Source organism: Oncorhynchus mykiss, chromosome 12 (genome assembly GCF_057628025.1).
Source record: "Oncorhynchus mykiss isolate SJ-2025 chromosome 12, ASM5762802v1, whole genome shotgun sequence".
Taxonomy (NCBI): domain Eukaryota; kingdom Metazoa; phylum Chordata; class Actinopteri; order Salmoniformes; family Salmonidae; genus Oncorhynchus; species Oncorhynchus mykiss.
Window position 1 is genome coordinate 45158682 of NC_143033.1, and position 21290 is coordinate 45179971.

The following is a 21290-nucleotide window of genomic DNA, read 5'->3' on the forward strand; positions in this document are numbered from 1 at the left end:
AACCCCCTTCTAAAAGATGACATGCCTGACCCAGCCCTGGCCTGTCATGCAGACAAACCTGTACAAAAGAAGGACGTACTGTAGGCTACGTCACATGCAAGAGCCCAGAGTAGTAACTCTGTCGCCTCTTTTTGAACTAGAGCCAAAGATAAACTGCCTAGAACAGTGCATGTAAAGCATGACAACCATAGAAAGAGGAGTTGCCTAAAGCACATACAGATCTCCAGGCCCATATTCATAAAGCGTCCCAGAGAAAGAGTGTTGATCTAGGATTAAATCCCTCTCTCTATTTAATCTTCTTCATTATGATCTAAATGGCAAAACGATATCCAAGATCAGCAATGCTACTGAATTCAGGACCTGGGACCAGGCTAGACATGCTGTTCTTTTAAAACCTTGTCGAAGCAGCCTATCTACAGCGTCTTTTTGAATGACAACAACAACGACAATACAGGCCCTATAGTGATTGACATATGTTTTATTTACCTCCATTTTAATATGATGAATTCATTTAATTAATTTAAATTCACTCAAAAATAAAGTTGACAGTACAAACAAGAGGGCAAACTGGCTGGGGGCCATCACTGCCAAGATGACTGGGATGAAATGGCTTGACAGGGAAACAAATTTACAGAAACATTCCCAAAATTCCCAGGTTTTCTAGAAATCCCGAGTGTAGGATTCCCGGGAATACTTGGTAACTGCTTATTCCCGCCTGATTCGTGGGAATTTTGGGAACATTTTCAGAGTTTTACGATCCCAGTCAGAGGTCATATGACAGGGATTTGGTGAGCTCAGGGGGTCTGGTGGGTGTGGGTTCGGGGCCAGTGGGGTCTGTTAAAGTGGTAGGGCTGATGGTGGTGCTGGGCGTGGTTGTAGTGGGAGGGGTGTTCGATGCCCTCGGTAGCCAGCTCCTCCTGCTTGTGAAGGCCCTCCAGCTTGACCAACAGCTCTCCGATGAAGGCCTGGCATGGAGGGACATATAGTAGCATCATGTACAGTACTAGTCAAAAGTTTGGACACACCTACTCATGCAAGAGTTTTTATTTATTTTTACGATTTTCTACATTGTAGAATAATAGGGAAGACATCATACTATGAAAGAATCCATATGGAATCGTGTTGTAACCAAAAAAGTGTTAAACAAATCCAAATATATTTTAGATTCTTCATAGTAGCCACCTTTTGCCTTGATGACAGCTTTATACACTCATGGCATTCTCTCAACCAGCTTTATGAGAAATGCTTTTCCATATGCTGTGCACTTGTTGGGAGCTTTTCCTTCACTCTGCTGTCTAACTCATCCCAAACCATATCAATTGGGTTGAGGTCGGGTGATTGTTGAGGCCAGGTCATTTGATGCACCACCATCACCCTCCATTTTGGTCAGATAGCCCTTACACAGCCTGGAGATATGTTTTGGGTCATTGTCCTGTTTAAAAACAATTGATTGTCCCACTAAGCGCAAACCAGATGAGATGGCGTATCGCTGCAGAATGCTGTGTTAGCCATGCTGGTTAAGTGTGCCTTGAATTCTAAATTAATCACAGATAGTGTCACCAGCAAAGCACCCCCACACCATTACACCTCCTCCTCCATGCTTCTCGGTGAGAACTACACATGCAGAGATCATCCGTTAACTTCATATGGCTGCAGGGGCAGTATTGAGTAGCTTGTATGAAAAGGTGCCCATTGTAAACGGCCAGCTCTTCAGTCTCAGTTGCTAATATATGCATATTATTATTAGTATTGGATAGAAAGTTTCCAAAGTTTCCAAAACTGTCAAAATATTGTCTGTGAGTATAACAGAACTGATATTGCAGGCGAAACCCTGAGGAAAATCAAAACAGGAAGTGGCTTTTATTTTGAAAGCTCTATGTTCCATAGCCTCCCTTTGCTGGATTTAAAGGGATATCAACCAGATTCCTTTTCCTATTGCTTCCTCAAGGTGTCAACAGTCTTCAGACATAGTTTCAGGCTTTTATTTTGAAAAATGAGCCAGAACGATAACATCGCGTCAAGTGGTCACGAGTTTTGCTTGCGCAACAAAATTTAGACAGCCATTGTTTTCCCCTTTCCTACTGTGAAAGACATTTGTGGTTGATATATTATCGATTATATATTTTAAAAACAACCTGAGGATTGATTATAAAAAACGTTTGACATGTTTCTGTGGACATTATGGAAACTATTTGGAATTTTTGTCTGCGTTGTCGTGACCGCTCTTTCCTGTGGATTTCTGAAACTTAACGTGACAAACAAATGGAGGTATTTTGGATATAAAAATCATCTTTATGGAACAAACGGAACATTTGTTGTGTAACTGGGAGTCTCGTGAGTGAAAACATCCGAAGATCATCAAAGGTAAACGATTAATTTGATTGCTTTTCTGATTTTCGTGACCGAGCTACCTGATGCTAAGTGTACTTAATGTTTTATCGTGCGATCGATACATTTACACAAACGCTTGGATTGCTTTCGCTGTAAAGCATAATTTTGAAATCTGACACGACAGGTGGATTAACAAAAGGCTAAACTGTGTTTTCCTATATTGCATTTGTGATTTCATGAATATAAATATTTATAATAATATTTATTGTATGTAGCGCTATGCTATTCAGCGGTTGTTGATGACACTTATCCCGATAGGGGGATTGCTGCCATAACAAGTTAACCTACTCTGCATCTCAGAAAGACACAGCGGTTGGAACCAAAATTCTCAAATTTTGACTCACCGGACAAAAGGACAGATTTCCCCCGTGGTAATGTCCATTGCAAGTGTTTCTTGGCACAAGCAAGTCTCTTCTTATTATTGGTGTCCTTTAGTAGTGGTTTCTTTGCAGCAATTCGACCACAAAGGCCTAATTCACAGTCTCCGCTGAAAAGTTCCTGAGATGTGCCTGTTACTTGAACTCTGTGAAGCATTTATTTGCGCTGCAATCTGAGATGCAGTTAACTCTAATGAACTTAGAATTAACTAAAGCAGAGGTAACTCTGGGTCTTCCTTTTCTGTGGCGGTCCTCATGAGTGCCAGTTTCATCACAGTTTCATCATGGTTTTTGTGACTGCACTTAAAGAAACGTTTAAAGTTGGCTGACCTTCATGTCTTAAAGTAATGATGGACTGTTGTTTCTCTTTGCTTATTTGAGCTGTTCTTGCCATAATATGGACTTTTACCAAATAGGGCTATCTTCTGTATACCCCACCCCTACCTTGACACAACACAACTGATTGGCTCAAACACATTAAGAAGGAAAGAAATTCCCCAAATTAACTTTTAACAAGGCACACCTGTTAATTGAAATGCATTCCAGGTGATTACCTCATAAAGCTGGTTGAAAGAATGCCAAGAGTGTGCAAAGCTGTCATCAAGGCAAATGGTGGCTACTTTGAAGAATCTAAAATATATTTTGATTTGTTTAACACTTTCTTGGTTACTACATGATTCCATATGTGTTATTTCAAAATGTTGATGTCATCACTATTATTCTACAATGAATCAGTAGGTGTGTCCAAACTTTTGACTGGTACTGTATCTACCAGTGGAGGCTGCTGAGGGGAGGACGGTTCATAATAATGTTGGGAAAGGAGCTAATGGAATGGCATCAAACACGTGTTTGATGTATTTGATACCATTCCACCTATTCCACTCCAGCCATTACCACAAGCCAGTCCTGCCCAATCAAGGTGCCACCAACCTCCTGTAATAAATAATGTTTTGTATTTTTCCCTTTCACATTAGATACATTCACTGTGTCACACCTTGATCTGTTTCACCTGTCTTTGTGCTTGTCTCCACCTCCCTCCAGGTGTTGCCCATCTTCCTCATTATCCCCAGTACGTGTTCTCTGTTTGTCTGTTGCCAGTTCGTCTTGTCAGGTCTTACCAGCGTGTTTCCCATCTCCCTGCTTTCTCAAGTTCTGTTTCCTAGTTTCCCCAGTTCTGACCATTCTGCCTGCCCTGATCCCGAGCCTGCATGCCGTTCTGTACCTGCCTGACTCTGACCCGTTTACAAACCTCTGCCTGTCATAAAACCCGAGTCTGCTTGCTGTTCTGTACCTTATTGAGTCTGCCCTGGATTACGGACCTCTGCCTGCCTTTGACCTGTCTTTTGCCTGCCCCCTGTTTGGGTCAATAAACATCTGCGACTCCAGCTGTCTGCATCTGGGTATTATCCTGAGTTCTGATACACTGAACAAAAATACAAATGCAACTTGTAAAGTGTTCGTCCCATTTTCATGAAATTAAATAAAAGATCCCAGAAATTATCCATATGCACAAAAATCTTATTTCTCTCAAATATTGTGCACAAATTTGTTTACATCCCTGTTAGTGAGCATTTCTCCTTTGCCAAGATAATCCATCCACCTGACAGGTGTGGCATATCAAGCAGCTGATTAAACAGCATGATCATTACACAGGTGCACCTTGTGCTGGGGGACAATAAAAGCCCACTCTAAAATGCCACAGATGTCTCAAGTTTTGATGAAGTGTGCAATTGGCATGCTGACTGCAGGAATGTCCACCAGAGCTGTTGCCAGAAATAGCCATGTTCATTTTTCTGCCATAAGCCACCTCCAACATTGTTTTAGAGAATTTGGCAGTATGTCCAACTGGCCTCACAACTGCAGATCACGTGTATGGCGTTGTGTGGGCAAGTGGTTTTCTGATGTCAACGTTGTGAACAGAGTGCCCCATGGTGGCGTTGGTGTTATGGTATGGGCAGGCATAAGCTACGGACAATGAGCACAATTGCATTTTATTGATGGCAGATTGGACAGAAATACTGTGACTGTATTTTTGCCCAGATGCTGTATTCCTGATATCTGTATTCCAGGTCATGTGAAATCCATAGATTAGGGCCTAATTCATGTATTTCAATTGACTGATTTCCTCATATGAACTGTAACTCAATAAAATCTTTGAAATTGTTGCACGTTGCATTTATATTTTTGTTCAGTATAGATAATACATAGATAGGAATTAGAGTGGGAGACGGAAAATAGAGAAGTCTCAACCCCGCCGCTACAGGTTTGGTCTCCAGAACACCTGGATTCACCTGGTGTGTGTGTGTGTGTGTGTGTGTGTGCGTGTGTGTGTGTGTGTGTGTGTGTGTGTGTGTGTGTGTGTGTGTGTGTGTGTGTGTGTGTGTGTGTGTGTGTGTGTGTGTGTGTGTGTGTGTGTGTGTGTGTGTGTGGAAGCATGTGTGCGTGCATGCCAGAGTATGAGAGCGGAGCGAAGTTGGAGCGTTCCCAATTTGACAGGGGTGGGGAGCGAGATTCCCAAAGGCTGGAGCATCGGCCTTCTCGCCTGCTCCAATTTCGCTCCATTAGCACTCACTTCATGAACTCAGGGCATGCCCGCCCCAGCTTGTATTTGTAGTCTGCTTGTCGTAGACTACAAATGCATGTGCTAAATCAAGGTGCTAAATCAAGGTGACATACAAAAAGGAGGACCAAGAGCAAGAGAGGGAGTACAGTGATGTAGTGTCCACAGCTAAATAATCATTGTGGAATCTGAAAAGAAACTTATCCCAAAAGCATGATTGTGTACTTACTATGAACTTACATGCTAAAAGAGAGGAACGAGGTGGATAGATAACTAGGTGTGTCATTGTAGCAAAGTATTTATAAACAAAACTCTTAAACGTTTAATTCATTTTTGTTCTATTATCTATATAATAGGCCATAATTGATTTTGGCCCATTAGGCCTGATACCCTAACCCTTACCCTACTTTCAAGGAGCTTTCAGTTTTGATTGGGATATTTTGCCTAAAAAACTTTTAGGCCTACCTATAGAAAAACAACAAAAAAATAACACTGCCTCTCTGCCCAAACTGGCAAGAGTGGCCAAAGGAGTGTTAGCATCCCCAGTGGTTCTGCAAGTGTGGAGAGGATATTCTCCGCTACTGGCCGGCTCTCCAGTTACCATCGCATGAGCCTGAAGCCACAGACTGGCCTAACTCTTGTTTCTAAAAACTAATTTTTAAAAAAATTCTAAGGCACTAATAAGGCATTTTTCATTTCATTTGTATTTGTACAGCTTATATACCTCATTTATAGACTATAATGATTTAATACAACAAAACGTTGTTTAAATGCTGAGGGTTTTATGTCCTTACCAGCCTATTGTGTCGCACTTGCAAATGCTTCACAATGTATTTATTTGTAGGCTATAGCCTTGAAAACATTTCAATAATATAACCTAAATAATTCATCTTCGTTCCTTCTTAGGCTCCCTGTCTGGCTCCTGACCTATTTCGTGTTTATATGCTGTTTAATATGACATGTAGCCTATTTGAAACTATGTTCGCGTCTTACATTCAGTTTTCATGTTTATTCAAATACTTTTCATTCAAATCCATATGGTTTGGTTTCAATACTTTAAAAACCAATTGGTCAGTCCAGGTAGTCACACAAATAGATGGGTGTTGGTTCAATTGTGATTTTAATGAATGTAGTGATTTTGGAGCGGGAGTTTTTTCTCCTGTGAGTGTGGAGCGGTTTTTAGCTGAGCGGTAGGAAAGGACAAGCAGCGCCAGAAGCACCACTCCATGAGTGATGAGCGGGATTTCCAACAGCTCAACTGTGCTCACATGCTCTGGTGCATGCGCATGCGTGTTTGGGCCTGAGCGGGCCAGTGTGGGCCCTGTCCTTTGTCAAAATAGGTCCTTTGTTACAACAGAGAAGAGGGGGCAAAACAGAAGAGAAGAAATAGGGAAGGGAGAGAGAGAAGGCTAGGACAGACGGTCATTGTAAGGCATGTGGAGTGACAGTGGAAGGAGGTGTCAGACACTGCTGCCTCCTATCTGAGGCCTATACAGTGTGTGTGTGTGTGTGTGTGTGTGTGTGTGTGTGTGTGTGTGTGTGTGTGTGTGTGTGTGTGTGTGTGTGTGTGTGTGTGTGTGTGTGTGTGTGTGTGTGTGTGTGTGTGTGTGTACAGACTAAATAAAAGGTATGACTTAATATGCATGATTATTCCATATCATAAAACATTAGGGTAAAACATACCTCTGTGTTGTTGCTGCACGTCTGAAGGATCTCCTGATGGTGAACAGAGTTTAAAGAAGAGAAAATTCCTTGTATCAAAATTCCAGCAGTTAACTTATCTGTCAAAGTCTGGTTGGTCTGAGTCCATGATCAGAGCAACTTTGGGTGGGCGGGGCCTACCTTTAACTTTTTCACTCGCTCTTCATTGCTAGCCAGGTCTAACAGATGATCAATGTTTACCTCATCTGGCATGTCATCCTCCTGCAAAACACAAGTCGGAAGTTTACATACACTTAGGTTGGAGTCATTAAAACTCGTTTTTCAAGCACTCCACAAATGTATTGTTAACAAACTATAGTTTTGGCAAGTCAGTTAGGACATCTACTTTGTGCATGACACAAGTCATTTTTCCAACCATTGTTTACAGACAGATTATTTCACTTATAATTCACTGTATCACAATTCCAGTGGGTCAGAAGTTTACATACACTAAGTTGGCTGTGCCTTTAAACAGCTTGGAAAATTCCAGAGAAAGATGTCATGGCTTTAGAAGCTTCTGATAGGCTCATTGACATAATTTGAGTCAATTGGAGGTGTACCTGTGGATGTATTTCAAGGCCTACCTTCAAAGTCAGTGTTTCTTTGCTTGACATCATGGGAAAATCTTAAGAAATCAGCCAAGACCTCAGAAAAAAAATTGTAGACCTCCTCAAGTCTGGTTCATCCTTGCGAGAAATTTACAAACGCCTGAAGGTACCACGTTCATCTGTACAAACAATAGTACACAAGTATAAACATCATGGGACCACGCAGCCATCATACCGCTCAGGAAAGAGACGCGTTTTCTCCTAGAGATGAACGTACTTTGGTGCGAAAAGTGCGAATCAACTGAACATGGGGACAAAGATTGTACTTTTTGGAGAAATGTCCTCTGGTCTGATGAAACAAAAATAGAACTGTTTGGCAATAACGACCATCGTTATGTTTGGAGAAAAGTGGGGGAGGCTTGCAAGACAGAAGAACATCAGTCTAACTGTGAAGCACGGGGGTGGCAGCATCATGTTGTGGGGGTGCTTTGCTGAAGGAGGGACTGGTGCACTTCACAAAATAGATGGCATCATGAGGCAGGAAAATGATGTGGATATATTGAAGCAACATCTCAAGACATCAGTCAGGAAGTTAAAGCTTGGTCACAAATGGGTCTTCCAAATGGACAATGACCCAAGCATACTTCCAAAGTTATGGCAAAATGGCTTAAGGACAACAAAGTCAAGGTATTGGAGTGGCTATCACAAAGCCCTGACCTCAATCCTATAGAAAAATTTGTGGGCAGAACTGAAAAAGCGTGTGCGAGCAAGGAGGCCTACCAACCTGACTCAGTTACACCAGCTCTGTCAGGAGGAATGGGCCAAAATTCACCCAACTTATTGTTGGAAGCTTGTGGAAGGCTACCCAAACGTTTGACTCAAGTTAAACAATTTAAAGGCAATGCTACCAAAAAATAATTTAGTGTATGTAAACTTCTGACCCACTGGGAATGTGATGAAAGAAATACAATCTTAAATAAATCATTATCTCTACTATTATTCTGACATTTCACATTCTTAAAATAAAGTGGTGATCCTAACTGACCTCAAACAGGGAATTCTTACTTGGATTAAATGTCAGGAATTGTGAAAATCTGAGTTTTAATGTATTTGGCTAAAGTGTATGTAAACTTCTGACTTCAACTGTATATTAAAAACGCACACACATGTATACTGTATATTATCAGAGTAGAAAAGTAATAGTAGCAATGTCCATGTATCCAACTCTCCAAACTGTATCAGTGGCCTAGCCAGACAGAACTGAGCTCTGTTGTTCCAGACCAGTTGAAGATCAGCCACCTCTCCACACAAATTCTCTCTTAAGGGCATATCCTAAAATGATAGTTGCTGACATTATTGTTTATCTGATCTAATGCTTAGCTGAGATCAGGCATGAGCCAACAAGGTGCACTTGTGGCCCTATAGGGTTGAATGTCCTGCTTTACACTAGTAGTGTACTAAAATCAAATCCTATCAAACTTTATTTGACAAATGCGCCAAATACAACAGGTATTTGGCACCTTACCGTGAAATGCTTACTTACAAGTCCTTAACCAACAATACAGTTAAGAAAAAAGAAATTACAAAAAAAAAAAAACTAAAACTAAACTTTAAAAAAAAAAAAAAAAAATCAAACTGTCATCAATGCAAAAGTTGGCTACTTAGAAGAATCTACAATATAAAATATATTTTGATTTGTTTAATACTACATGATTCCATATGTGTTATTTCATAGTTTTGATGTCTTCACTATTATTCTACAATGTAGAAAATAGTAAAAATAAAGAAAAACCTGTCACGTGTGCTCCCTCTCTGGCCTCTAGGTCACCAGGCTGCTCGTTATGGCGCACACCTGTCACCATCATTACACGTACCTGCACGTCATCAGACTCACCTGGACTCCATCACCTCCTTGATTACCTGCCCTACATATGTCACTCCCTTTGGGTTCTTCCTCAGGCGTCATTGTTTCTGTTCCTGTGTAATTTCTGTGCGTTGTTCGTGGTTCTTATTTGATATTATGGTGTGTTTATTTATTAAAAAACTCACTCCCTGAACTTGCTTCCCGACTCTCAGCACACATCGTTACAAAACCCTTGAATGAGTAGGTGTATTCCAAACTTTTGACTGGTACTGTAGTTCCTGGATGGCAGGAAGCTTGCAGTATTGCTACAAGGTTACAAGGTGCAGTATTGTTACAGGTTTTATGTCCAAAATTGCAGCCTATTCCCTATATAGTGCATAACTTTGACCATAGAGCTCTGGTCAAAAGTAGTGCACTACATAAGGAATAGGCTGACATTTCAGATGCAGACAAGAACACGGAGCAGAATGTTATATTTTGACATTTTAATAATTTATCAGACACTTTTACCCAGAGCGACTTACAGGAGCAATTAGGGTTAAGTGCCTTCCTCAAGGGCACATTGACAGATGTTTCACCTAGTTGGCTTAGGAATTTGAACCAGATACTTTTCGGTTACTGGCCCAACGCTCTTTACCGCTAGGCTCCCTGTCACTAGGACACCTGTATCCCCAAACCATCACAGCAGAGCAAAACATCTGGCTAGTGATGTCACATGGCCAGCTGCAGTATGTTTACCCTACCTCAAGGAGTATTAACCCCATCCTCTGTACGTTCTCTTCCTGTTTCTCATCCTTCATCCCTCATTCCCTCTCTGTAAGGGAGGGAATGAGGGATGAAGTTCCATTTCTGTTCCTTTCCCTTTTTTCCAAGTGGCCATGTAAGGCAGCGAGTTAGCATCCCCCAGCCACCATGTATACATGTGTCTCTGTCAGGAGGCGGCTGCTACAGTGGTGGCTCAAGACTTAGGCTACATCTGACATGGCACATTATTCTCTAGTGCACTACCCATAGATCCCTGGTCAAAAGTAGTGAACTATAGGGAATATGGTGCCATTTTGGACAGAGCCTTAGTCCACAGTGCACCTTGCATCTTCTCCGGTCCTTTTATGGACACTGTGCCCTCTCATAACATACATATTGTATACGCCTTGTATATACATCTCATATACAACGCCCACAACAATGTGCAAGTCTGCTTAGTCCTGTTAAGGACGACGCAGAACAGCTGGTTTAGAAATGCCTCTGTAATTTCAAGTACCAGTTATTGTGTTTGAATGTACTACAGTAGTTATTCTACATTGTTTGTGTCTCAGAGGAGTGTTCATTTGTCTGCATGTTAGACATGGGTTATAAAGCCCTGTAATACCCTCAGTGCTGTGAAAAGTCCAAATGTAATGTTGAGATCCATGTGTTATGTACAGTGTGTCTATACAGAGCACAACCCAGCCCTTTTTATATGAATATCCAACTCAAAGCCTTGTTTTTAAACATAAAGTGACTATTTTTTTAATCAAATTCTATTGATTTTGGCAAAGGTGAAAGAGCAAAATTCTCATTCTTAAAGGATGGGAAACTTTCAGATAATATTGCCTGATTAGAAAGTTAACTTGCCATGATACCCAAAATGTCTTAACAGTCTGAAACCTATTGCCTGAGCACTTACAAGACACTTTGTGTGGTGACCATTATTATGATCCATAGGCTATGACGGCACTCACTTTGCTCAAGTACAGCTCATCCAAGCAGTCATCGATCCATTTCTCCACGTCTAGTCGTCTCTGTAGCTCTTTTCTGTTGTATTTCACAGTCACTCGAGCTTGTCTCTTCTGTAGTTTGACTCCGTGTTCTCGAGACGTTTCCAAATCTGATGAGTGGACTTCCTCTGCTCGCATCCGTCCGACCCTGTCGGCTGCCATGTCTGGTCTGACTGGTTCCCAAGCAAATGGGAGCTTGAAACACTGTGTGGGTTGAAGCGAGAATGTAATTGTGGATTCGACAACATTCTATGTAGCAAACCTAAAACAGTCTTCGGGTTCTAGTTTCAACTCTTTCCTGCGGAAGCGCACCGGAAAAAAAGCGCACAGTAAAAAGTGACCAAAAGATTGTAGGTTGTTAAACCAACACAGACAGAAATTGGGACAGATTCTGGGAAGAAAAAAATAAATATTATAGAAACATGTGTTTGAGCAAGCGTTCGAATAATTTTGCTAATTGGGTAGGCCTTCCTTGCGTACATTATGCAATGGCAGGTTACTTCTCACATTATATACCAATCGTTTTACATAAACCCCTCATTATAGGCTTATTTTCAAACATTTGAATTGAATGGCATTTATACCTTTGTCTATCATAGGGCCAACTTGCTCTATGATGATACTCAATCGATAGGTGACAAAAGCTGATGATTTTATAGTTTTTATTCAACACACTCACAGCAACAAAAAAACTTAAAATATATATTTTTTTTAGCAAATGCCTGACAAACTAACTTTGGCATGAACATAAATTTACACTGGCTGTTCTTCAGAAACAGCAATACTCATAATCCGTGTATCAAAGTCACATGTTCATTGATTTCAGGTCATAAATAATTTCCCCGGAATATTCCTGGTGTATTTAGATTACACAGAATAATCAAAGATGTAGAACAAGTTGTTTATTTAGGATCACATAAATATATCTCTGAATTTGTGACAAAAGGAAAACATTTTACATATAAACTCAGCAAAAAAAAGAAAAGTCCTCTCACTGTCAACTGTGTTTGTCAGCAAACTTAACGTGTAAATACTGGTTGGAACATAAGATTCAACAACTGAGACAAACTGAACAAGTTCCACAGACATATGACTAACAGAAATGGAAGAATGTTGCCCTGAACAAAGGGGCGGGGACAAAATCAAACATAACAGTCAGTGTCTGGTGTGGCCACCAGCTGCATTAAGTACTGCAGTGCATCTCCTCCTCATGGACTGCACCAGATTTACCAGTTCTTGCTGTGAGATGTTACCCCACTCTTCCAAGGCACCTGTAAATTCCCAGACATTTCTGGGGGGGAATGGCCCTAGCTCTCACTCTCCGATCCAACAGGTCCCAGACGTGCTCAATGGGATTGAGATCCAGGCTCTTCACTGGCCATGGCAGAACACTGACATTCCTGTCTTGCAGGAAATCACGCACGGAATGAGCAGTACGGCTGGTGGCATTGTCATGCTGGAGGGTCATGTCAGGATAAGCCTGCAGGAAGGGTACCACATGAGGGAGGAGGATGTCTTCCCTATAATGCATAACGTTGAGATTGCCTACAATGACAACAAGCTCAGTCCGATGATGCTGTGATACACCGCCCCAGACCATGACGGACCCTCCACCACCAAATTGATCCCACCGAGTACAGACCTCGGTGTAACGCTCATTGCGTCGACGATAAACGCGAATCCAACCATCACCCCCGGTGAGACAAAACAGTGACTTGTCAGTGAAGAGCACCTTTTGCCATTCCTGTCTGGTTCAGCGACGGTGGGTTTGTGCCCATAGGCGACGTTGTTGCCGGTGATGTCTGGTGAGGACTTGCCTTACAACAGGCCTACAAGCTCCCATACCAGCCTCTCTCAGTCTATTGCAGACAGTCTGAGCATTGATGGAGGGATTGTGCGTTCCTGGTGTAATTCTGGCAGTTGTTGTTGCCATCCTGTACCCCTCCAGCAGGTGTGATGTTCGGATGTTCCGATCATGTGCAGGTGTTGTTACACGTGGTCTGCTACTGCGAGGATGATCAGCTGTCCGTCCTGTCTCTGTGTAGCTCTGTTTGAGGCATCTCACAGTATGGACATTGCAATTTATTGCCCTGGCCACATCTGCAGTCCTCATGCCTCCTTGCAGCACGCCTAAGACACATTCACGCAGATGAGCAGGGAACCTGGGCATCTTTCTTTTGGTGTTTTTCCGGAGTCAGTAGAAAGGCCTCTTTAGTGTCCTAAGTTTTCATAACTGTGACCTTAATTGCCTACCTTCTGTAAGCTGTTAGTGTCTTAATGACCGTTCCACAGGTGCATGTTCATTAATTATTTATGGTTCATTGAGCAGGCATGGGAAACAGTGTTTAAACCCTTTACAATGAAGAGCTGTGAAGTTATTTGGATTTTTACAAATTGTCTTTGAAAGACAGGTCTTGAAAAAGGGACATTTCTTCTTTTGCTGAGTTTAATAAATAACATAAATAAAATGATGGTATAACGACTGATAGTTTCATCTTAGGAAATGGTATGTTGACAAAAATAATAGTTAATTTTAAAATGAAAAATATATATGTTTTATCTTTTGGAATTGCTAATATCAGAGTTCTGGTGAAATGAGCTTAGAAACAAAAACAGTGGAAAAAGTTGAATATATTTGCTGTATTCATCTCCTTGGTCATTGATAACAGTCTATTGTCTTCCAAAAAAAGTACAGGTCAGAGAATCAGGTCTTCCTGTATTTGGTTTAAATGGTTCTTCCAGAGTCATTTGGTCAATATCACTGTGTTGGAGCAAGTGCATTGATAGGTCAGTGTCCATCGTAAGTAGTTATGAGGAATTGGTAGTCATCTCTTTGGGTTATTTGACATGGAAGACCTTTCTCTGAGGAGATTTCCTAAAGTTCCCATACATCAAGAGGTCATTTACTATTCTTCTTCATGACACAAGGTTGTTTTCCAACATAATTTTTTTTGTCAAAATGTGTAGCAAACATTTTCAGAATGAGGGGAATAATTTCCAAACATTCAAGCAGTTTGTATTTTTCTTCATTAACTTAACATTTCAAAATGAGAGAAAAATAAGTGCTAATGATCCGCTGTTCTTCCTCCCAGTTTTTGTCTCTCACTCCCCAGGTGTTTGGCTGTCCAGTCTCCTTTTCTGTCCATCTTGGGTCCAGGCCAGTGGCTCATCTCAGCCCAGCCCCGCTGTCCCCCCTCCAGAGGTAGTCCTGTCCAGGGGAGAATGAGTGGCGCTCCCCCCCAAGTCCCCGGCCCGTCCTGTCATCTGTGGGTCTAAGCGATGCAAGTGAAGCCATGCTGAGGCGCGGGTCGCTGTTGCTGATCTTGAACAGGCCACTAGCCGCCATGAAAGCCTCTCTCTCACTGGGGAAGCGGTTGATCCCCGTCTTCAGGTCGTTGAACACCGCCGTGTCATTCAGCTGCTTCCTGCCACTCAGCCAGCGCTGCCGCAGCACCACAATGCCCATCGCCAGGCCAAGGGCGAGTAACGCCAGGACACAGGAGGCTGTGAGGGCTGTGGAGGAAGGTTTATTGGTCAGTCGGGGGGCAGGATGGAAGCTGGGCTGCAGTGTGAACTCGCAGCTGGGTCCCATGAAACCCGACGGGCACTGGCACACGGGCCCCGTGAAGTGGGTGAAGCAAGTGCCGCCATTCTGGCAGGGCTGGGCACTGGCACCGCGGCCACAGGCATCTGAGCGCAGGCTACAGTTCTTGCCGGCGTAGCCCAGCGTGCATGAGCAGGTGTAGTCGTCCACACCGTCCTGGCAGGTGCCAGCGTTCTGGCACGGCGCTGAAGCACAGTCGTCGATGTTGAACTGGCAGTTGGCGCCGGTAAAGCCCGAGTGGCAGCGGCACAGCACGCTATGACCCAGGTCTAGACACTCACCGCCTAGAAGACAACATATCACACGGCGCCAATTAGTACACTGCAGCCTACCACATTCTGAAGTAGCACAAGATGTGATATCACACTGTTGGCACTTCATGACATCATGAATTCATATACCCTGAAAACATGTATTAATTAATTGTTCTACCAGCCAAGTGAAGTACTTCATTATCAAGTACTTCAAGCAAGTGCAGGTGCGTACTTCAACCACTAGATGTTGCCAGAACCAAGGCAAGCTCCTCTCCATCCACTTTCACCTGTTTCCAGTTATTTGGGGAGCTGGTGGACTGTTTTAAATTCCTTGGCATAACCATCTCATTCGATCTGATATGGCCAGCCAACACAAACGCTGTGATCAGGATGGTACAGCAGCGGCTCTATTTCCTGAGGCTGCTGAAGAAGTTTGGCATGAGTACAGGCACTCAAGTCAACTTCGACCAATGCACAGTAGAGAGCATCCTGACTGGATCCATCAATGTGTGGTATGGTAACACCAATGCATAAGACTGCAAAAGGTTTCAGAGGGTAGCACACACTGCAGAGAGAATCATTGGCACTACCCTCCGCGTCATTGAGGCCATCTATGCAGACAGATCCCTTCCTAGTGCCCAAAAGACCCCAGCCACCCTGCGAGTGCACTATTCTCACAGGAGCATCAAGACCTCCACTACCAGGTTCAATAATAGTTTTAATCAGAGTGTAATCCTCCTTTTAAACCAAGCAACCTGGCTGCTGTTTTTCCTCTTCCTTTTGGAAGTTTACATAAACGAGTTTTAATGACATCAACCTAAGTGTTTCAACCACTCCACATATGTATTGTTAACAAACTATAGTTTTGACAAGTCGGTTAGGACATCTACTTTGTGCATGACACAAGTAATTTTTCCAACAATTGTTTACAGACAGATTATTTCACTGTATTACAATTCCAGTTGGTCAGAAGTTTACATACACTAAGTTGACTGTGCCTTTAAACAGCTTGGAAAATTCCAGAAAATGATGTCATGGCTTTAGAAGCTTTTGATAGGCTAATTGCCATCATTTGAGTCAATTGGAGGTGTACCTGTGGATGTATTTCAAGGCCTATCTTCAAACTCTGTGCCTCTTTGCTTGACATCATGGAAAAAAATCAAAAGAAATCTGCCAAGACTGGAGACCTCCACAAGTCTGGTTCATCCTTGCGAGCAATTTCCAAACGGCTGAAGGTACCACGTTCATCTGTACAAACAATAGTGCGCAAGTATAAACACCATGGGACAACACAGTCATAATACCGCTCAAGAAGGAGACGCGTTCTGTCTCCTAGAGATGAACGTACTTTGGTGCGGAAAGTGCGAATCAATCCCAGAACAACAGCAAAGGACCTTGTGAAGTTGCTGAAGGAAACAGGTACAAAAGTATCTATATTCACAGTAAAACGAGTCCTATATTGATAAAACCTGAAAAGCTGCTCAGCAAGGAGGAAGCCACTGCTCCAAAACCGCCATAACAAAGCCAGACTACGGTTTGCAACTGAACATGGGGACAAAGATTGTACTTTTTGGAGAAATGTCCTCTGGTCTGATGAAACAAAAATAGAACTGTTTGGCCATAATGACCATCGTTATGTTCGGAGGAAAAAGGGGTAAGCTTGCAAGCCAAAGAATACCATCCCAACCGTGAAGCACGGGGGTGGCAGCATCTTGTTGTGGGGATGCTTTGCTACAGGAGGGACTGGTGCACTTCACAAAATAGATGGCATCATGAGGAAAATGATGTGGATATATTGAAGCAACATCTCAAGACATCAGTTGAAAGTTAAAGTTAAAGCTTGGTCACAAATGGGTCTTCCAAATGGACAATGACCCCAAGCATACTTTCAAAGTTGTGGCAAAATGCCTTAAGGACATCAAAGTCAAGGTATTGGAGTGGCCATCACAAAGCCCTTATAGAAAATTATTGGGCAGAACTGAAAAAGCGTGTGCGAGCAAGGAGGCCTACAACCCTGACTCAGTTACACCAGCTCTGTCAGGAGTTACGGGCCAAAATTCACCCAACTTATTGTGGGAAGCTTGTGGAAGGCTACCCAAAATGTTTGACCAAAGTTAAACAATTTAAAGGCAATTCTACCAAATATTAATTGAGTGTATGTAAACTTCTGAATCACTAGGAATGTGATGAAAGAAATAAAAGCTGAAATAAAATTACTCTACTATTATTCTGACATTTCACATTGTTAAAATTAAGTGGTGCCCTAACTGACCTAAGACAAGGAATGTTTACTTGGATTAAATGTCAGGAATTGTGGAAAAACTGAGTTTATTGTATTTGGCTACGGTGTATGTAAACATCCAACTTCACAACATACTGTATGACTGAAAACATTTAAAATCTTTTTACTGTACATGTCTATGTACTGTACTATATGTGCGAGCGCTCCAACAAAGAATTACAACTACTTTAATACCTGCAAATAAACTATAACTTCAATTTGAGCTTGATCCATTGCAGTCAGACTCACCATTCAGACAGGGGCTGTTGCTGCAGCGGTCCAGTTTCTTTTCGCAGTTGGAGCCAGTGTAGGTGGGAGGGCAACGGCAGGAATAGCCCCCCGTCAGCATCTCCATGCAGGTTCCTCCATTGAAACAGGGCCCATCGGCACACGTCATGGCGATGATCTCACAGTTCTTCCCATAGAAGCCCTGGGGGCAGGTGCATGAGTAGTCGTTCTCCAGGTCCTAAAGAGACAGATGATTGTCATTAGAGTATTTTTGATAATGTCGAGAGAATTGTCGTTAGACAGACACCTTGACCGAGCTTTGGCTTTCTACAATCCATAGATGAACCATGATTACTGATCATGTTTCTGACATTGTGTCTTATTTAAATATGTTTATTACTGTGTTATGTTACGCTGCGTTTGTACCTTGGACACATTTCCATTTTACCTTCAAATGGAAGATTAAGAAAAAAAACAATATAACATGGAATGCCAAATTAACCGAAATACAAAATTGTTTAATTAACACCCAATTGAACATTTAAAAAAAATCTGAGCCAATATTTAACTATCCCTATTTCCTGTAAGCTGTAATATTACTCACATTGCAGCTGCCTCCGTTCTTGCAGGGGTTGCTGTCACACTCGTTGGTCTCCAGCTCACAGTTGGTGCCACCGTAGCCCGGGCGGCAGATACAGGTGAAGCTGCCCTGGCCTGTGTTGGTACAGGTGGCACCGTTGGCACACGGCCGATGGTTGGTGCAGTAGTTTAGGTCCTGGTCGCAGAAGAGGCCGCCCCAGCCCTCCTTGCAGTCACACTGCCACGGCTGGACGCAGGTGCCATGGAGGCAGCCCGGGTAGCGCACACACTCGTTGCAAGAGGGCCCCTGCCAACCCATTCTGCACTTGCAGTCCCCAGGGGCCTCGCAGTAGCCATGCCTCGCGCTGCAGTCTGCCGAACAGATGGCTGGTGGGAGGAGGAGGGGGGGGGGGGGGGTGTGATTACAATGAATGGGCAGATTGGGCACGCATGCACACACCCGCCCACCAACTCTGTCTGAGCCCCCCCACTGCCGGCCCTCCCAACTGTTTGTTAAGTATCAAACCAAGCAGCTGGTGAGCACTCGACCGTAGGAACAGAAGCCAGGACTTTCTTTTCGCCCTCTGCCTTACACACACACACACAGCATCTCCAACATGTGTCCCTGGTGAGGCATGGTTCTTTCTCCCTTTGTTATAGGGGAACAAAGGGCAGATCGAACTCCACAAGCCGTCCTTACTATAAAGTCTACAAAGCAACAACAGGAGGCTTTCTGAGATAAAAGTACATACTTAAGGCTCATGCAATTATGCCTGTCTAAAATAGTAGAGTGGCTGGTTATGGGATTAAATTGAAATCCTTGAGGCAGAAGAGTAATCTTAGTTTAGAAATAACTTGGCACAAACATTTTCAAATTAAAATGTGTTGCACATGCTTAATTATTGGTGTGATTATATGTAAGCCTGTATGTACACATTTTTGCCACCAATCATTCAGGTCTATATACTGCCCTTGTGACACCTTCAAAGAGCATTAATTGTTTTCACTAAGGAGAATGCCAAAATTAACATTTGCCTCATTTATCAATGAATCCTTGTGTGCACTGTGCAGTCTAATTATACAATAGGCCTATACAGTGCAGACTGAGACAACCTGGTTGACAGAATCTGAGTCTGGACAGTAATGTAGCCTAAAGTCATCGACGTTAACCAAGTAGATTGAACTTACAATCAGAACAGTAGTTGCCCTTCCAGCCCTCCAGACATTGTTTGTTTCCCTCCACGTCACAGTTGTAGTGGCCCAGAGTGTCATCGCGGGGTCTGCAGTATTCGGCGCAGCTGTCGCCAAAGTAGTACTCGTCACAGAATGCGTGATAGGAGTAGCGCAGCTCGCTCTGCTCTCCGAAGTGGACGTCTTGAGACCAGTCCTCGCCTATGGCCAGTCTTCTTCTGGTAGCCAAGCGGCTGACCAGGTTGTTTTGGTTGTCTGAAAAAATATAAGAAAAGTAGTATTGTAGTAGCCTATTGGCATACTGATTTGTTTTTAAGTAACAGGAAGGCTGTTAAAAAAAGTGCTATAATAAGCCTACTGCAACAACACCTTACCTGTGTATTCTGTAGGGATTTCTGCGTTCCATGCTTCAATGATCAGCGAAAATGTTCCCTGTAACAGAGGTAAATCCTGTATTAAAACATTTATGCAAGAATGATAGAGTAACATAACATGTATATGTCCTTGTGTAACAGTATTTATGAATAAAATATTATTTACCGGCCACTTAAAATGGAACGGTATTCTAATAGGAGCGCTGCTGGAAATTGAGGTCTGATCTGCGCTTATGACGTTGGTGTGTCCTGTTCCAAAAGTGCATGGTGGCTCCGCATGGATGACGTCCTCTGAGTGTTTGAGACAAATTCTGAAAAAGATGTGACAGTCCCTATGCCTTCTGCATATGCGCTGAGCAGTGTTGAACGAATGGACTTTCAGCTCGAACACACCAGAAGATGATACCTGCCAAGAGAAGAGCGAATTGGACATTAGAGATATGCTGTGCATAAAGCACGGCAATTTTGAATGGTTCCTCATTGTTACATTTCGTACTTACCACTTGCACTACAGCCAAAGCAAAGACACATCTAAGAGGTAGCGAGGCCATTTCCGCCAGGTGTTTGGTTGGTAGCTATACAACAATCCGCAGGTGTTTGCATTCGTTGTGTCCAATAGAAATGTGACAGGCGCGTATTCCCAAAAAACAGGATAGAAAAAAATCCTTGCAGTCACACCATAAAATTAGTATGAAAAGGTATAGCAGTCCAAGCAAAGTCCTCGCTCTTCCCTATGTCCTGGTCGCTGGTCTTCACTTGTTTTGGTTCTGGTGGTTAATGAGAGTGAATGAATTTTATACCCCTGATGCGCGCCCCTGTCACGCGTCAGGAGGCGGGGCACGATAAGACCCAAGGGACAACCACGACGCGTCGGAACATGTGTGTGGATTTGGTGCTGATTAAATTTATCAGCAAAAATAACATAAGGCCTATACTTAGAGCATAATCATATTTGAAGTGTGATTGGCACAATACATATTTTATACAGTTATACAGCTGCAACAAGCTGCAACAAACACTCAAACGGGACAGTTTTATTTCAATCTCTTCATTTAAAAACTCAATCATGGACACTCTTACTGACAGTTGTGGCTGCTTTGTGTGATGTATTGTTGTCTCTACCTTCTTGCCCTTTGTGCTGTTGTCTGTGCCCATTAATCTTTGTACCATGTTTTGTGCTGCTACCATGTTGTGTTGCTACCATGCTGTGTTGTCATGTGTTTCTGCCTTCCTATGTTGTTGTCTTAGGTCTCTCTTTATGTAGTGTTGTGCTGTGTCTCTTGTCGTGATGTGTGTTTTGTCATATATTTATATTTAATTTATGCATTATTTTTAATTCCAGCCCCCGTCCCCGCAGGAGGCCTTTTGCCTTTTGGTAGGCCATCATTGTAAATAAGAATGTGTTCTTAACTGCCTTGCCTAGTTAAATAACGGTTAAATAAATAAATAAAACATAAATACAACTAACTAGCCAAATGTCCACGATTTTGGAGTCGAGCTAGGAAATGTGTGACACAAGCATCGAAAACTGAATTGTTAGGCCTACATATTTAATTATTAAACTTCAATCAGACACATAAT

General features: G+C 42.6%; 2 protein-coding genes across 2 annotated transcripts; both read right to left on the bottom strand.

The window, feature by feature from the left end:
- Positions 1–460: 460 nt before the first annotated feature.
- Positions 461–11482, bottom strand: LOC110537655 (protein phosphatase 1 regulatory subunit 14A). Its single transcript, XM_021623864.3, has 4 exons — positions 11163–11482; positions 7171–7251; positions 7012–7044; positions 461–965 (listed from the first exon to the last, which is right to left on the bottom strand). The coding sequence occupies exons 1-4, from the start codon at positions 11358–11360 to the stop codon at positions 795–797; spliced, it is 483 nt and encodes a 160-aa protein (XP_021479539.1). The 5' UTR covers positions 11361–11482; the 3' UTR covers positions 461–794.
- Positions 11483–13626: 2144 nt separating this feature from the next.
- Positions 13627–20478, bottom strand: LOC110538901 (delta-like protein B). Its single transcript, XM_036937627.2, has 7 exons — positions 20210–20478; positions 19876–20115; positions 19710–19767; positions 19333–19590; positions 18170–18531; positions 17587–17803; positions 13627–15086 (listed from the first exon to the last, which is right to left on the bottom strand). Exons 1-7 carry the CDS (start codon positions 20258–20260, stop codon positions 14365–14367), a joined length of 1908 nt encoding a protein of 635 aa, XP_036793522.1. The 5' UTR covers positions 20261–20478; the 3' UTR covers positions 13627–14364.
- Between the last annotated feature and the right edge of the window lie 812 nt (positions 20479–21290).

Coding starts and splice junctions, on each gene's coding strand:
- LOC110538901 (XM_036937627.2), bottom strand. CDS start 20,260: ATGGCCTCGCTACCTCTTAGATGTGTCTTTGCTTTGGCTGTAGTGCAA. Junction 20,116..20,209: donor CTTTGGCTGTAGTGCAAGTG/GTAAGTACGAAA, acceptor TTCTCTTGGCAG/GTATCATCTTCTGGTGTGTT. Junction 15,087..17,586: donor CAACAGCCCCTGTCTGAATG/GTGAGTCTGACT, acceptor GTTGTCTTCTAG/GCGGTGAGTGTCTAGACCTG.
- LOC110537655 (XM_021623864.3), bottom strand. CDS start 11,360: ATGGCAGCCGACAGGGTCGGACGGATGCGAGCAGAGGAAGTCCACTCA. Junction 7,252..11,162: donor ATGAGCTGTACTTGAGCAAA/GTGAGTGCCGTC, acceptor TGTGTTTTGCAG/GAGGATGACATGCCAGATGA. Junction 7,045..7,170: donor AGCGAGTGAAAAAGTTAAAG/GTAGGCCCCGCC, acceptor GTTCACCATCAG/GAGATCCTTCAGACGTGCAG.